Source organism: Pyrus communis, chromosome 9, assembly GCF_041283825.1.
Source record: "Pyrus communis isolate YQ-2024b chromosome 9, ASM4128382v1, whole genome shotgun sequence".
Lineage (NCBI taxonomy): Eukaryota > Viridiplantae > Streptophyta > Magnoliopsida > Rosales > Rosaceae > Pyrus > Pyrus communis.
In genome coordinates, this window is record NC_142573.1 from 2455540 (window position 1) to 2472992 (window position 17453).

The 17453-nt window shown below is 41.8% G+C and overlaps 2 protein-coding genes across 3 annotated transcripts; both read right to left on the minus strand.

Annotated features, from left to right (window-relative positions):
* Positions 1–4482: 4482 nt before the first annotated feature.
* On the minus strand, positions 4483–12156 carry LOC137739140 (ABC transporter B family member 19). 2 transcript variants are annotated; one of them, XM_088699977.1, is made up of 10 exons: positions 11594–12156; positions 11338–11392; positions 10930–11105; positions 10160–10360; positions 9807–10066; positions 9396–9712; positions 9073–9300; positions 8178–8993; positions 7814–8055; positions 4483–5885 (listed from the first exon to the last, which is right to left on the minus strand). In XM_088699977.1, exons 1-10 carry the CDS (start codon positions 11840–11842, stop codon positions 4677–4679), a joined length of 3753 nt encoding a protein of 1250 aa, XP_088556103.1. In that variant the 5' UTR covers positions 11843–12156; the 3' UTR covers positions 4483–4676. The 2 variants fall into 2 exon arrangements, with proteins under 2 accessions (XP_088556103.1, XP_068334747.2); XM_068478646.2 differs by having other exon boundaries at positions 8178–8997; positions 9077–9300; positions 11594–12118.
* Positions 12157–13258: 1102 nt separating this feature from the next.
* LOC148694026 (uncharacterized) lies at positions 13259–17403 on the minus strand. Its single transcript, XM_088700088.1, has 3 exons — positions 16150–17403; positions 14839–15966; positions 13259–14743 (listed from the first exon to the last, which is right to left on the minus strand). The coding sequence occupies exons 1-3, from the start codon at positions 17401–17403 to the stop codon at positions 13259–13261; spliced, it is 3867 nt and encodes a 1288-aa protein (XP_088556214.1).
* Between the last annotated feature and the right edge of the window lie 50 nt (positions 17404–17453).

Consider the following 17453-nt stretch of genomic DNA (forward strand, 5'->3'; position numbering starts at 1 on the left):
ACCTGGCATTTTCAGATGCAATTGCTACTCGAATGTCATGGAATTATGGGGTTCTTGAATGGTTCTAACCTTTGTCCTACAAGGTTTGTTTCTTCTGGTTTTGGGGATTCTGATGTCGATTATGGGGATTCATCATCAAGAACTGAAACAGATGCATACAAGGTCTGGAAAATGCATGATCGAGCCTTGATGCAGCTCATTATTGTCACACTTTCCCCATCGGTTGTATCATGTGTCGTGTCATTAGAAGCACAAGTGCTCGAGATCTATGGATTCGGCTCAAAGAACAATTATCCATTGTTACTCGTGCAACCATATTCCAGATGAAGTCTGAGTTACAAAATATCAAGAAATGCCCTAATTCAATATCCCAATACTTGCATAGAATCAAGGAAGCTAATGATTATTTGGCAGCTGCAGGAGTGCATTTTGAAGATGATGATATTGTCATATTGACTCTTAATGGCTTATCTGGAGAATATAATACCATCCAATCCATAATTCGAGGCAGAGAGAATGTCATATCTCTCAAAGACTTGAGATCTCAATTGCTTGCTGAAGAAGCAATGGTCGAGAACACTACTGTTACACTATTTCTCTCTGTAATGGTTGCAAAAAATTCTGAATCTGGTTCCAAGAACTCGTCTTTTTCATCTAATGTGTATTCTGGCGATCATAATCAAATGGTTTCTACAAATTCGAGTCAAAGGTATTCGAGCACTTAGTCTTCTGGTTTCTCTAGTGCAACTACTCAGCCTATCTATTTCAAGAACAACTATAACAAGAACAAGGGCAAAAGTAAATTCAACTATAATGCTAATTCTTGATTTGGGAATTCAAAGAACACCTACACTACTTCTGGAATTATGGGTGCACCTCCAACACATTCAGCCTGTCACATATGTGGAAAGTTTGGTCACCTTGCTGATACATGTAGATTCATAAATATTGATGTCGTGGTAGTTGAAGGATGTCAAATATGTGGCAAGAAGAATCATACTGCTCAGTTTTGGCATTTTTGAAATGCAAATATCTCTGGCACCACCCCTCAAATGACTGCAATGCATGTAAACTCCTCATCATCCACTCTAACATCAAATGCCTTGTCTCAGCAATTCTGGCTTACAGATTCAGGAGCAACAAATCATCTAACTGCAAACTTGCAGAATCTATCCTTGGACAAAGCCACATGGAGGATTATGTACAAGGCGTAGTGCAGTAATAGGTTATATCCAATTCCAATATCAAGACTAGCTGTAGTTCATAGTCAATGAGTTAAAGCTACATTCCTTGGACAACAAGTATATTCCAGTTTCTGGCATAATAGACTAGGTCACCTTTCTAATTCCATTGTCTCCACTATACTTAGAAAGTCTAATATCTCAGTACCTTCTAATGTGTCACCTTCTTTGTGTCATTCATGTTTACAAGGGAAATTCAGCAAGTTACCCTTCTCACCATTTATGTCTAAATTTGTAATTTCTTTTGAAATTGTTCATAGTGATGTATGAGGCCTTGCTCCATGTACCTCTATTGATGGTTATAAATACTATGTGACATTCATTGATGAATGCACTAGATATTGTTGGCTATTTCCTTTGCATAATAAAAGTGAAGTTTGCTCTGTGGTCATTGGGCAAAATGAGCTCATACTCCAAAGCAAAATGAGCTGGCAGAAAGAAAACATAGGCATATTGTTGAAACCTCAATCACACTATTACAAAATGCATATCTACTAGTATTTTTATGGTCTTTTGCTTGTCAAACTATGATATACCTTATCAATAGGATGCTTTCATCAACTCTAAATAATCAGTCACCATTTGAGGTTCTATTTCAATCTGTTCCAAATGTTCGACACCTTAGGATTTTTGGTTGGGCATGTTTCCCATTATTAAAGCCTTATACTAGTAACAAGCTAAAACCTAAAACCAAGATATGCATTTTTTCTGGGATATGCATCTAAGTACAAAGGGTATATTTATTTTGAAGTTAGCTCAAAGAGATTTTATATTTTGAGACATGTTATATTTGATGAGTGTATCCTTCCCTTTTACAAAAGTCATATGTTCCTTCCTAAAAGCCTATTTCTGAAATTCCAGTGAATTCAGTGTGTGTTACAATTGAAAACATGATTGTTGGAGCACCATTAAATCTATCTGTGTCTAGCCCTAGTGTTCCACCTAGCTCTGCTAATCCCAATACTAGGTCTCACAATTCATCTCATGCAACTGATCTATCTCAGCCAACATCAATAGAAGACACAAGACAACCCATTACTGGCATTTCACCTCAGTGTACTTCTGCTTCATTCCATGTGGCTCCTGAGTTTCAAACAGAAAGTTTACAAGTAATTCTTCCTATACCTCTATTGAACTTGCATCATATGCAAAGATGGCCGAACAGTGGAATTGTCAAGAAGAAAGCATTCATTGTCATAACATATGAGAATGTAGAAGTTGATTTGTCTTAAATTGAACCGATTTCTTATAAGTCTGCTCTTAAATCTCCAGTCTGGTTTAAAGCCATGGAGAAGGAAATATAACCTTACAATATCAGAAAACGTGGTCCTTGGTTCCTTTACCATCAACCAGAAATCTTGTGGGGGTGCAAATGGGTCTTTAAGATCAAAAGACATGCAGATGGAACCATTTCAAGATACAAGGCTAGGCTTGTGGCAAAGGGGTTGAATCAAGAGGCATGTATGGATTATGGTGAAACATTCAGCCCGGTGGTTAAGCCTACTACAGTGAGACTTATTCTTGCATTAACTGCACAATTTGGATGGGGTTTAAGACATCTCGATGTAAAAAATGCATTTCTACATGGAATATTGCAAGAAGAAGTCTACATAGCACAGCCTCCTGGTTTTGTGGATTCTATCTATTCCTCCTTAGTTTGTAAACTTCACAAGTCCTTATATGGTCTCAAACAAGCCCCAAGGGCATGGAATGAGAGGTTTACTAATTTTCTACCTTCTCTAGGATTTCAAACAACCTATGCAAACACATCATTATTTGTCAAACACACTGATTCTGGGGTAGTGATCCTCTTACTATATGTGGATAATATAATTATCACAAGGAGTGCAACAACTATCATTCAAGAGGTAATTTCTGCATTGGCAACGTAATTTGATATCAATGATCTAGGACCACTACACTATTTTCTTGGTATTCAGATTACACAGACTACAGAAGTATTGTTTTTATCTTAACATAAATATGTCAATGACTTATTGATAAAGACATAAATGCATTAGTCAAAGCTCTGTGCTACTCATTGCTTGCCTTAGAATCGACTTCTTAAGGATGATGGAACACCATTTGGCAATCATGAGTTGTACAGAAGCATAGTGGGAGAATTACAATATCTCACTTTCACAAGACCTGACATTGCATTCTCTGTGCATCAGGTTTGTCAGTTCATGCATTGTCCTATAGAGTCACATTACTTGGCTGTAAAAATGATATTACGATATCTTAAGGGGACTCAACATTATGGTATTCAATATATGAAAGGAAAGTTGGAGTTAAATGCATTTAGTGATGCTGACTGGGCAGGGGATCCCAATAACAGAAAATCCACAACTAGATTGGTTGCTTTCTTGGGGAACAATCCAATATTGTGGTCATCAAAGAAGCAAAACACAATATCTTGTTCATCTATTGAAGCTAAGTATACAGCAATTGCTACAACAACTGCTGAGATCAACTAGATAAGACAGATTCTTGCATTCTTGCATATTGAAGTTCCAACTCCATCGACAATGTTTTGTGATGATCTATCAGATATTGCTCTTACCTGTAATCTAGTGATGCATCAAAGAACTAAACATATCGAGATAGATGTGCATTTTATTCGAGAAAGGGTTGCCAAACAATTACTTCACATGCAGTTTGTATCTTATAATGAGCAATTTGCTGATATTCTGATAAAGGGGTTGTCTGCACCACTATTCCATGCTCATTGCTGCAATCTCAGGCTTCGTGATCCTTCTCCTAAGCTTGAGGGAGGATGTTAACAGTATATAATGGATGGTTAGATAGAGTGTCATGTGTCAATAGATTAGTAGGTTTGTTATAAGGTGGTTAAGGTAGTTATAAGGTGACTTAGTGAGCAAGCATGTTTGAGAGTATATAACAAATGTAATGAGTGTAATTCAGTAATAAGAAAACATTACAACAATTCATCTCTCTCTCTCTCTCTCTACATTTCTCTGTCATCTCTCTCTAAAACCTTCATTACCATTTCTGCAACGTAATCTGTTGCTTTACAATCGATTTGTATTTGCTTAACCGTGTTAATTGTGTACACATCGAGGATCTTATAATCCTACGAGTTAAGTTTCAAATCTTTTAGTATGTCGTTTAACTTGTGAATTATGATTTGTATAACATGTCGCGTTTGAAATTATTACCCTTCGAAAACACTTGCGATGGGATTCGGGAAAAGCACAAGGGAGGAAAGCTTGTCTAAAAAGGAGAAAGGAAAGATATGATATTGATTGATAATATAATACTTGCTACTCGCTTAAAGATTAGAGAAATTGTTGAGAAAGATTTGCCAATATCTACAACTAAAAGAAAAATGGTGGATACATAAAGATTAATAGGGCACACACATAATTAACAACCAACAAGGCCATGCATGCATGTTTTTGACCAAAACTCTTCTCATATGTGATGATTTTGCAGCTGCAACAGCCTTGTATAAGCTCCGTCGGGGCGGCTCGCTAGTTCCGAATGGCTGCCGTGCTCAACAATGCGCCCGTCTTGCACCACGCCGATGCTGTCCACCCCTCTAATTGTAGACAAACGGTGGGCAACAAGCACGGTGGTGCGGCCCCTCATTAGTCTCTCGAGTGCTTCTTGCAGCACACATTCTGACTCGGCATCAAGTGCACTTGTAGCCTCATCTAGCAAGAGTATTCTCGGGTCCTTGAGCACCGCCCGTGCGATTGCAATTCTTTGTTTCTGTCCACCGGAGAGCTGAACTCCTCTCTCCCCAACCGGGGTTTTGTATCCATCTGGCAACCCGCTAACAAAACCATGCACGTTGGCAGTACGTGCAGCTTCAATTACTTCTGCTTCGGTCGCGCCTTCTTTGCCGTAGGCAATGTTTTCGAAAATGCTTGATGCAAACAGGGCTGGTTCTTGTTGCACCAATCCAATCTTCAGCCTAAGTGACTTCAAGTTCAGACGGCGAATGTCTTTGCCATCGATCATTACTTTCCCAACTATCGGATCATAAAACCGCTCGATCAATGCAATCACGGAACTCTTTCCTGAACCACTAGCTCCAACAAGTGCTTGGCTTTGGCCAGTGCGGATTCTGAGACTAAAATCTTTGAACACCATGACATCAGGTCGCGATGGGTACGCAAAATCAACATGCCTAAGTTCAATTTCTCCGCGTACTGATTCAACCACCTCAGCCTCAGGATCATCCGGATCAATCCTTGTTTGACGATCGAGGATTGAAAAGACCGAACCAACAGCTTCACCGCCCCTAATAATCTCCGGGGCAAGGCTAACGGTTTCAGCAACTGAATTGGCCGTTACAACGAGGACAACGAAAACCTTAATTACTTTCGAGAAGGTCGAGACACCTTTGCTAACGAGGTGGGCACCATACCACAAAATGAGAGCTTCAGATGCATGGAGAGCAAACTGAGAGAGGCCGAATAGGACGCCAGCGGTTTGGCTGCGGCGGAGGCTTCCCAGCTGTGGGAGACGGAGCTCGTGGCAGAAGAGAGATAGGATCTTGTTTTGGGCATTGAAGGCAGCGACTGTCCGAATGTTGCTCACTCCCTCCCCTGCAATCATGCTCGTCTTTGCATGAGCTTTGGCTGTGTCTCCAGCAAAGCCCTTCAAAGAAAGTTGCTGCATAACGCATAATGCAGAGTTGCAGAATTAAACAGTCAGTAAACTCCATTAAGTAAATGATTAAGAACTAATAAGGTGCGTTAGTTAAGTGTTTGTTCTGTTATCTGTTGGATTGGTGGTTGAGAGTTATTTCTTGATACAATTTGGTAACCAAACGAAAAGTTAAAACATATGACTAACTCCAAAGACGCTGTTAAGTTTCTCTCCTCCTACCGGCTCATTACTTGTACAAAAACCTCCAAAACAACAAACAAAGTAAATACACCGCAGTGCTACCGTGTCATCTCAGGGACAAGTAAGTTTCTACCCTTTAACGGGCTCGTTACTTATTCAAAGCGGGCCCTCAGAAAACAACAAAACAAAGGACAAGGACATAAATCTATCAGACAATGTACGTTCTTATTTAATCAGATGGGTCATTTTCTCACTGTGCATGCATCATGCGCGAATTTAGAACACTGTTCCCACACAAGACAAAAAAAGAACGAACACAGGCGCCTGTCTCTGTACGACTACAGTTTGAAAGCGAACCCCTAACAGCCACCCCAAAGATTGAAACCCTCTCATACACTCCAAAACGACAAGATTGGCAAATCAAACTGGGGTGTGCACAATGCGCACCAGGGACAAGTTACCTTCTTCCCTTTCTGCAGAAAAAGCTCTGGAAAAAATAAAAGTATCTATATCTATCATATAATATAAAATGTGCCCACGGGACTGAAATCTCTCTTGTAACTCTCATCACATGGGAGTCTTCACTGAATTATTGTAAGAAAAAAGGGAGAAGTATAAAGTATTGTGACAAATTTTGGGGCCTATAGATTCAGACATATAACAGTATATATATGCTGTAGGAAAATAATCTGGATTCTTAAAATTTTATTCAACGACTAAAATTATTATAATTTTCAAAGCATGTCCGTGTTTATAGCTGTTGAATCATATTTTAAGGGCCCAGATTGTTTGATGAGGAGAATTAGATGAAAGAGATCCGGAGAGGATCCTTTCCATGCTGTAACAGCGCCAGCTCGTCGGTTACTATTTATAGAAAATAAGAGAACCGAGACATCAAAGTAGCCGTGTTATAAAGTTTATCACGCAATATCATATATTTAAATGCATAACATTAAATGATTAGTTTAAAATATCGCTATTAATTTAGTAATATGCATAGAAATCGAATATAGATGCTAATTAGCAGCTTGGTAGAAAGGATGCTTCCAAGGAATTGTTGGTATTTTATATTAATTTCTTCACTCTTATATTTTAATTTTCTGTGACCGCTTTCCAAGACCTAATGTGCACAAGGCTCGGAAGGAGGCACGTGCAGTGTAGGGGTATGGTGACACGTAGCAGTATTCTGTTGTCGTTTCATGCTAGGATTGGGGTGAAGTTTAAGATTCCATAGACGTGCAAGTTGATGCAATATCTGACACACCGATAAAAATAATATGTAGACCACTCCCATATGCTTCTGCGGGACTTGGTCAACCCACCAAAGCAAAAAGTTAGCATTTTTCTCTTTGGGTGCATAAAGCTAGCAATTTTCAGAGCAAATATGCTTTGGTGTTTTAGAAGAAGAAAAAGAAGAAAGTGGTAAAAAAAAAAAAAAAAAAGAGGTTAAAACACATGAAAGTGCTATTAATTGAATCGTAATATAACCTCCGTATGAAAAGGTTAAAACAAATAACAATGAGCAATTAATTTGTACCATAGACACAGTGAAGTTCTAAGTGTAACTTTATCCGAGTCACGAAAGCAAAGTTGGCAAGGCCACTACTAAACCAATCACGCATTGTCATTGATAAAGTTAACACACATAACACATAACAAACAGTGCATGATTAGTTTGTAATACCGTCGCCATAACATTTAGGTTTAGATAAGTTTCTTTGAGTTAAGTGAGTTGAGAGTGTGAAATGTACCTGAGCATAGTTGGAAAGCACAAGAAGTGGGAAGGTTGCTAAAATGAGGAGGGAGACTCTCCATTCCACTATGAAGGCAACAATGAATGAAGTGAGGAGTGAAGTCATGTTCTGCAATATCACAGATATCCTCTCAGAAATAGCTGATTTCACATCAGCAGCATCCGTTGCCAATTTAGTTGTTAGAAGGTTGGAGTTGTGCTCCTCCTCATCGAACCATCCAACTTCATTCCTCAAGATTGCTGAAGAAAAACAAGTACATTGCGCGGATCAAAAAGACGTAAACTTGAATGAAACAGTTGAATGTGCGGTAAAGAATTCAAAGTGATTTAACGAGGCAGATATAAAGGCTAGTTGTTTATACCTGCAAGCATCATCCTTCTCACTCTAGTAGTGAGGTTCTCTCCCATGATGCTGAAGAAGTAATGCTGTATCAAATACGCAACCACAGCGTATAGCCCGACTCCAATGTACATGAAAACGTATTCCTTTGTTTTCCTTTCCATTGAGGCGGGGTTTTTATAGTAGAAAACTTCAATCATGTTGCCCATTAGAATAGCAAATGTTGGACCAATAAACCCTGAGAGTACTGATCCTATAGCGGCCATGATTGAATAGGGCCATTCGGGAGCGTTTAGCTTCAGAAGCCGGAAGAAATAGTTCTTAGGAGCTCGAGTTTTCCTGTCGGTTTCAGCATTTGAAATCATCTCTATCCGCCCATCAGCACCAGTACTGTACGAATAGCTCAGGTTCCTTAAGCTGCCAGACCTAAGGCTTAAAGACTTCGTCGACAATGAGTGGCTTAGACGTGATGAGCGCGAGCAGCGAGTAGATGGGTTCCTGAAGTCTCTGTTCCCGACCATTTCTTGGAATCGAATTAAAGAAGCGTAGGCCCCTGCTTTGGCAATCAGTTCTTCATGTGTTCCTGTCTCGACAACTTGGCCTTGTTGTATAACTGCAATGCTATCAACATTTCTAATGGTGGAAAGGCGATGTGCAACAACAACAGTTGTCCTTCCGACCATGAGACGGTCTAGAGCTTCTTGAACAATGCTCTCCGAGCTTGCATCAAGGGCGCTGGTTGCTTCGTCAAGTAGTAGGATCTTCGGGTTTTTCAACATAGCTCTGGCAATTGCAATCCTCTGCTTTTGACCACCAGATAACTGAACTCCTCGCTCTCCTACCTGAATTCACACAAGCTAAAAATGTTATATGCATAACGTTTGTACAGAGCCATACATTCAGCGAATAATCGGTACCAACCTGAGTGTTATATCCGTTTGGAAGCAAGGTGATGAAACTGTGAGCATTCGCTGAGGAAGCTGCAACTTCAACATCTTCCATTGTTGCGGCAGGCTTTCCATAGAGAATGTTCTCGAGTATCGTAGTTGCAAAGAGTGCCGGTTCCTGGTTTACCAGCCCGATCTGATCGCGCAACCATTTCAATTGCAGCGTTTTTATGTCCACGCTATCGATCAAAACCTGCCCTGCTTACCGAACAAGACATGTTAGATACTTCCTTTCATCAAGCATCATAGATTTTCAAACAAATATCTCCAATCACCAAAAGCCTTTAACTTACCCTGGTTAGGATCGTAGAACCTTTCGATCAGAGAGACAACAGTGCTCTTCCCTGAACCACTGCCACCAACAACAGCAACAGTTTTTCCGGCTGGAAAGAAGATCGAAAAATTTCGGAAGATAATAACATCTGGCCTCGAAGGGTAGCTGAAGGTTACTTCCTTGAATTCTATATTGCCACTAACATCCGATAAGCACTTTCCCTCCAAGGGGTCTTGAACTATGGTTGGCTTTTGCTTAATTATCTCCATCAACTTGTATCCGGCTGATTTACCTTTGCTAAAGGCCCCGAGGTTCGAAAATGACTGACCCAAGCTCCTGTAACATTCAAGTGTTGCATTACCATAACAAGGCTTATTCATCCGAAAAGGTAAGTAGAAGAAAAATGAACGTTTTCAGCTAAAAATCTTACATGCCACCAACAATGGCGGAGAAAATGGCGGTGAACGCCTTCCCTCCATCAGTCTGCCCATTCCGGATAAACACACCAGCGTACCAGAAAACAAGTGCCCATGACATACAAGCAATGCCGTAGGTACACCCTAGGCCGAGACCCTTGGCCATTCCGGCCTTGTAACCAAGCTGCAACGTGTTCTGTATTGCATCCGAATACGAATTGAGGGCCTTGCTTTCACCAACGTACGAATAAACTGTCCGAACTTGCGCGATGGCCTATGCACGAACAAAACCTTACAAAATTAGGCCATGAGAAGTTTCTTACGAAAACAGTAACACGTACGTTTGTATGGAGTTCTAAAATTTCACCTGATCAGCCATTATCCCTGCATTGGCATACGACTGGCGACTCTTGGACGTGAGGCCGGTGAGTGTATAGGCATATAAGCCGCCGGCAAAAGCGATTCCGGGAATCACCGCAATACTCAGCAGCGCCAGCCTCCATGCTGATACAAACCCTACCACCAGCCCCGCCAGAAACGTTGAGAGATAGTGTATGAAGTTCCCCACCTAAATCAAAACAATAAAAAAAAAAAAAAAAAATCCCAAAAAATAAATAAAACAGTACGGAATTAACCGAACGTCCACCTACTGGATATAAACTTTCAAAATCAAACATTTAAGGAAATATCAAAATATCCAAAAAATGCCAAGGGGGCCTCACCGCGCACGTTAAGCCAGTCCTTGCTAACGTGCGCACTGATTAGGCAGTGTGCCCCGCATTCATGCATGCCCAACTACCCCACCCCGGATAAGTCCATTTACAAATTTAACACTCCCAAAGACTAGATTCTGCCGCGTGTATGGGAGTGGGAGAGATATTCTTCTGCACAATATTTATTTGAGAGTTTTAAAGTAAAGTTTTCGGTATTGTTTTTTCTAGTGAAAAATTATATTTTTACAGTAAATAATTAATCTTGATATTATTTATTTTACCTTTTATTTTGTTTTTATCGATAAAACTCAAATAGTGGGCAGAAATCACTTCTCGATGATAAAATGACAAGGAAATAAAAAGTTTAGAGAGAGAAATAGGAGAGAGAGGGGGAGCAAAATGCAAGTTGCCAAAGAAGGGAAACCTTCTCACTGATGGCATCTTGGACCAGAAGAGTGTCCGTTGAGATACTAAAGACAATGTCTCCAGTTCTAGCGTCGGTGTCGAAGAAGCCGACGTCCTGTTTCAGCACGGCCTCCAGATACTTCTTCCTCAGCGTGCTCACCTGCCTCTCACCGGTGTACATCCAGCATGCAATCTCTGTAAAAAAATAATCACATAAATTAATCACCTTTAACCTCATTAATCAACGGTTTAACGTATAATTAATGAGAAAATAGGGGAGGGAACAGTGCACGTGAAGTGATGCACGAGTCATGTGGGACTGGATTGGACTGGACAGAAGTCCAACAAGTGTGATCCGACGACCAGCAAGGACTAAAAATAAAAATAAAATATAATTAAAAAGGTTGGATTTTGAAGTTTTTTTTACCTGCGTAGGATGTTACGCATACTATGAGACCGAGATACACAAAGTACAGAGCATACTGCAATCAACAACAAAACATCAGATCTGGGATCCGAGAAATCGCAACGAAATCTCGAGGAAGGGAAGTGATTTCCGCATACTCATTTTTCTCCTATGCACATTCATGTTTATTTATTTTGCGCATTTGGGAGGAGAAAGTTGGTGTGCGGAAATCATCTTTCCTTAAAAATATGAGAAATGAACAGATGGGGTTGCGAACCTTTGCTACTTCTGCGGTCATTTTCTGCAAATTCATTTGGTTTTCGCCGAATCCGTTAACCATTTCCCCGAACATGAGGAAGAACACCGGCATGGAGGACCCGTGCACGACGGCGCCCAAGCTTCCGAAGATCATGAGGAGCCAATCGTACTTGTCTGCAAAGGAGAAGAGCTGGAAAAAGGGCAGGCTCTGCTCCTTCTTCTTCTCCGCCTCAGGCACTGTCTTCGCCTCCGCCGCTGGCTCCGCCATTGCAGCAGCTCAGCTTGTTGATAAAAACGCAGAGCAGAGTAAACCCAGTAAAAAAGAAACGAGCTTTAGAGTGAGAGATCTAAAGAACCCATTATTTTTTTTTTTTTCTGTCAGTTTTGTTTCAAGAACTGTCAATGTCGATTTGTTCTGGGTGATCAGCGCAACACAGATTCGTTTGCCGGAAAGAAAATGAAGAGAGAGAGAGAGAGAGATAGAGAGTGTGTGAGAGAGGTTGGACCAGTGGTCAAAGGAGGAGGGTGGGAGAAAACGAGGGATGGAGAGAGAGAGGGGCGTGGGTGGTGGAGTTATATACTATTTAGTATGCAGAGGTGGTAGGGAGCTTTTAACTGCGGTAGTGAAAATTACTGCAATTGAGGAATCTGGTTAACAGTATTACACTGTGTGTCCTGCTCTGCTCTGCTCCTGCTTAGTACAATTCTTTATGGTGTTTGATATTTAAAATCGATAAAAATGATCTGAGGTTATTTACCGTTAATTATTTTGTGAACAATTTTCGTTAAATTAAGGGTATTTTTATCAAATCAATCTTTTTGCTTGAACTGGTAGTTTCTTTAGTTTAATGAAGATTTTTTACAAAATCATCAAAATGATTGATGGTAGACAATTTTATGAACAACTTTTATTGATTTTAAATCTTAGTAACCAAAATAAATAATTATACCAATTAAAGAGTATTTTAGCTAAAAAGACAACTTGAAAATGTGTCTAGTTATCGTTCTAGGTCTTTTATTTGTTTTTTCATATATGCATATTTTCTAATCTTTATAATCTCTAAAATAAACTTTCAAAAGAAAATAGGAAGCATGATTAACATGAGTTGGTTCAATCATGAACAGAAGAAAAAAAAAAACTGGATACATAAATTGTCATCAGAGCAGGAATTTCATGTGCAGTACGTCTGTTCTTTGACGAGATGCTAAATTCTAGTACAAAATGTAAATAGCAGACGTTTCAAATATAGAATTTCAATGATATCGATACTATATTCATGTGTTTCAACATTAATAATGTTGACTTATTATCAATAACATAACCATAATTCATTCTTTAAAATAAAAACGAACGTTGGTGCCATAGTAGAATTCATGAATTTCTCTATATGTTTGTTAACTGGTATGAGAAAAATAACACTTGAGGCTCATAAATAAATTCATACCATAATCGTGGAAGCACCCCTTTTGACTTGACATTGCATGTGTTTCTGTCCTTTTTTTTTTTTTGGAAGGAAACGATATATTGAACAGCACCCAACAGCACTAAGGCCGAAGCCACAGAACAACAAAAGCTCAACAAGAGCAAGCCAAAGAGGCATCCACAGCCCCGAGCAAGGGAGGAGGAAACACAAATCTGACCCAGCCCAGAGGCATGGCCACCCCCTCCCAAGCCAAACAAAGATTAATGGGGACAAGGTAACCCATCCTTATTCAGAACATGAACCAACGAAGATGGAGGGATATTTACCCAAACTACATCGCACATCTCCAGATTACGTCTCGACGCCAACGCGTGCGCCGCCAAATTGGCCGATCTCGGAGTCCAAGACCAGCGACAGTCCTGAAAGTTTCCCCCAATACGCAAGGCCTTTGAAATATCGGGGAAAGCCTCCCAGCTGCCCCGTGAAATATCCTGAGTCAAGCAGTGGATATTCTCCCTTGAATCGGACTCCACAATAATACAATCCAGCTCCAGCTCAAAAGCCAATTCGCACCCCAACAAGATCGCCGCTGCCTCGGCAGTAGCCACACTAGGCGCCCCAATCCGGCCCCGTTTAGCAGCCACAAACTTCCCCTCGTGATCCCTGATAACCACTCCAGCAAACCCACCTTTTGAATGAGCCTCCCAGCTCGCATCCACATTCACCTTCATACATGGACTGCACGGAGGACCCCAGCAGGCAGGAGGACACGGGTGGGAGCGTGCTCGCTGAGGGCGACACACAGATGCCCCAGTAGCCTCCAAAAACCCCTGCACCGAAGTCAGAGTAGCCATGATGACACGATTAGGATCAATACCCAAGTGATCAAAAACAAAGCTACACCGAGTTTTCCATATATGCCAGCAAGTGACAGCCATATACATCAGAATTCTTGCAATCTCTTCCTTAGAACCCAGGTTAGACCCGAAGAAAGATATCACCCAAGCAGGAAGAGTCGAAATACTAGCCCTATTCACCCGGTAGGTCAACGGGCCACCAAACCAAATTGGCTCAACCCATGGGCATAGAAGGAGCATATGTTCCACAGATTCGTCCTGATCCAAGCAAATTGGACAACACGGAGATGGAGAACATCGGCGTTTGAACAAATTCTCCATTGTCGCCAACGTCCGATTCAAAGCCCGCCACATAAAGTTCCGGATCTTCGGAGGAGTCTTCAACTGCCACATACATCTCCAAACCTTATTTGGGATTATAGATGAAGACGAGGAAGCTCTGCCCACCAAGGGTCCCGAGCTAGCATGCATCCAATGGTATCCAGATCTCACAGAGTACACCCCATTTCTGGTAGCCGGCCAGATTAACCTATCCTCCTGATGCCGATCTCCAATGGGAGTATCCAAAATGGCCTCGCAGTCCACCAGTGATATAAATGGCTTAATAGCCTCAATATTCCAAGTACCGGACACCGCATTAATCATTGTACTCACCCGCAAATTCCGAGACACCCTCACATCTCCTAAGACCGTAGGTTTCCCAGCAGAAATAGTCGGCATCCACCTATCCTGCCATAATCTGATACTTTTCCCATTCATTATCTGCCAGTGGGCACCACTCAGAAGAATTTCACGCCCAACCAGAAGGCTGGACCAGCCCCAAGAAGCTCTTCCCCCCAAGGTAGCATCCAGGAAAGAACAGTGAGGGAAATAACGGGCCTTAAGAAGCTGCGCCCAAAACGAGTTTGGTTCATGAATCAAACGCCAACACTGCTTAGCAAGCAACGCATCATTAAACTCTTGAAAGTTCCGAAACCCCATACCTCCTTCCATTTTCGGGAACCCCAACAAACCCCTGGACAGCCAGTGAATACTCTTCTCCCCCCCCCCCTCTTTCCCCACCAGAACTCAGCAATTATTGCGTCAAAATCCGAACACAGAGTCTTAGGAAACTTAAACAGATGCATGGAATAGGTAGGGATTGCTTGAATTATAGCCTTAATCATAACTTCTTTTCCTGCTTGTGATAGGGTGCATTGCTTCCAGCCCTGAACTTTCTCCAAAATTCGTTCCTTCACGAAAGCAAGCCCCTGTTTTTTTGATCTACCCCAGATAGACGGGAGACCAAGGTACCTTCCCGGGTCCTCCGCCAGAGGCATGCCAACGAGATGCCCAAGTTCCACTGACAAGCTTCTAGGCACATTGGCTCCAAAGAAAATACATGACTTCTGATAATTCACCTGTTGGCCAGAAGCACGGCAATAATCATCTAAGATTCTTAGCAGACAAACACAATTTTGTTGATCAGCACGCATAAAAATCAGAGTGTCATCCGCAAAAAACAGGTGAGAAATAGTCGGACACCCATAGTTCAGTTGGATTCCCGTCAGTCGCCTCCTCTCCACCGCCTGTTGAATAAGTCTAGCCAAGACCTCACCAACAAGAATAAAAAGGTACGGAGACAAAGGGTCTCCCTGTCGGATTCCCCTAGATGGGATGAAAGGCTTCCCTGGTTGCCCATTCAGGAGTATAGCTAACTCCACAGTTTTTACACATCCCATAACCAGGTTCCTCCATTGTAAACTGAAGCCCAACTTTTCCATAACTGCCTCAAGGAAATCCCATTCCACCCTGTCGTAGGCCTTATGCATATCAAGCTTAACTCCCATCTCAAACTTGTTTCTAGCCTTTCGGAGTTTCAGAAAGTGGAACATCTCGTGAGCAATCCCAATATTATCTTGGATTTGTCTCCCCTTCACGAAAGCGCCTTGCGTAGTAGAAATAATCTCCGAAAGGATAGGCTTGAGGCGGTTGGCGAGGATTTTAGAAACAATCTTGTAGGAATAGTTGCACAGACTAATAGGCCTGAAATGTCCGACCGAGTCCGGATTTGTAATCTTCGGCACCAACACAATGTGTGTCGAGTTAAGACGCTGCGGATTCGAAACCCCCTACATAAAATCCTGCACAATTCCATTTACATCATCCATAAGGTAGTTCCAGAATGAATGGTAGAAAATCCCCTGGAACCCATCAGGACCCGGAGCTTTCAAACCACCCATTTGTAAAGCGGCCGTTTGGACTTCCTCCAAAGTAACCGGTTTAATTAAGCCATCATTCATCTCATCACTTACCTTATGATGAAGACAATCCAACATACTTCCCCACTCTCTGGGGCCTGAGGTGGAGAAAAGCTCTTTAAATTGTTCTTCAATATGCTTCTGAACCTCGCACTGCTTGTCAATCCAAACTCCATTCCCATCTTTAATTTTTACTACCTTGTTTCTCCTTCTCCGTTGAAGCGTAGATTGATGGAAAAAAGCCGTATTCGCATCACCCTCCTTAAGCCACTTCACACGCGATCGCTGTTGCCAAAATTGCTCCTCAATCTCCCCCAATCTGTCAATGCGCCCCGAAACCATCTTAATTTCCTCCCAATTTTGGCGCCAGTTATGTTGAAGAACTCCCAGCCTGGTGATAAGACCAATTAGTTCCCGCCCTTTCGAATGAAAAGCCTGCTGGCTCCACCTGGTTAATCTTACTCGGCACTCATTCAACTTTCTCTGCCATCTCATAATTCCGTCCCCATGGCCTTCTTGCCTCCAACAGCACTCCACAATTTCCTTGCACCTTTCTTCTTTAGCCCAAAAAGCTTCAAAGCGGAAGAGCTTCTTCGTTTTCTGAGCCCAAGGTTGGGTTCGAATAATTAGGGGGCAGTGGTCCGACCCAATCACAGTTTCATGAATAACCATTGTATCTGGCCAATAGTCTTGCCATTGTCTATTAGCCAAACCCCTGTCCAGCCGCTCCTCAACAAGATGCCCATTTCTCATCCCTCTCCAAGTAAAACAGGGTCCATTATAGTCCAGGTCCATAAGCTCTGTGACATTTAAGAATTCCTCCAGATACCGAGGTCTGTTGTAGTTCAGACTTGCTCCTCCAGATTTCTCGTGGTCCCAGAGGATCTCATTGAAATCTCCTCCGCACAGCCACGGAGTGTTTGTTGGTTTAAACCATTCTCTCATCCATCGCCAAAACTCCACTTTTTCAATCCTGTACGCAGTACCGTACACCCAAGTAACCCGAGCCTGTCGATTCAAATCCACATAATTGACAGTAGCATCAATAATATGTTTGGACGCAAATCCAATCGTTACTTCTACAGACTCATTCCACCACATACTGAGGCCCCCAGCTCTCCCACTGGGTGAAACATGAAACGCCTCACTATACCCCATTCGCCGTCTAACTCCATCTACTCGATGATCTCTCATTTTTGTTTCAGCAAGAAAAATCAAATCAGGCCTATGCTTTCTAATGAGCCCATGAAGAGCCCGAACTACCGTGTCCGACCCTAGACCACGGCAGTTCCACACGAGGTGTGTCATGGCTCCCTTGCGGCTATTAAGGGCCAGCCGCCACCACCCAATGTCCTTGT

Bases quoted from the DNA above. Each gene is read 5' to 3' on its own strand.
- LOC137739140 (XM_088699977.1), bottom strand. From the start codon at position 11,842: ATGGCGGAGCCAGCGGCGGAGGCGAAGACAGTGCCTGAGGCGGAGAAG. The intron at 9,713-9,806 runs GTAAGATTTTTA...TGAATGTTACAG, and splicing joins TCCGCCATTGTTGGTGGCAT to GAGCTTGGGTCAGTCATTTT. The intron at 9,301-9,395 runs GTAAGTTAAAGG...TTCGGTAAGCAG, and splicing joins GTTCTACGATCCTAACCAGG to GGCAGGTTTTGATCGATAGC.
- LOC148694026 (XM_088700088.1), bottom strand. From the start codon at position 17,403: ATGACACACCTCGTGTGGAACTGCCGTGGTCTAGGGTCGGACACGGTA. The intron at 15,967-16,149 runs GTAAGTGATGAG...GATTTTATGTAG, and splicing joins TGGATTGTCTTCATCATAAG to GGGGTTTCGAATCCGCAGCG. The intron at 14,744-14,838 runs GTATGGGGTTTC...TTTTGGGCGCAG, and splicing joins GTTCCCGAAAATGGAAGGAG to CTTCTTAAGGCCCGTTATTT.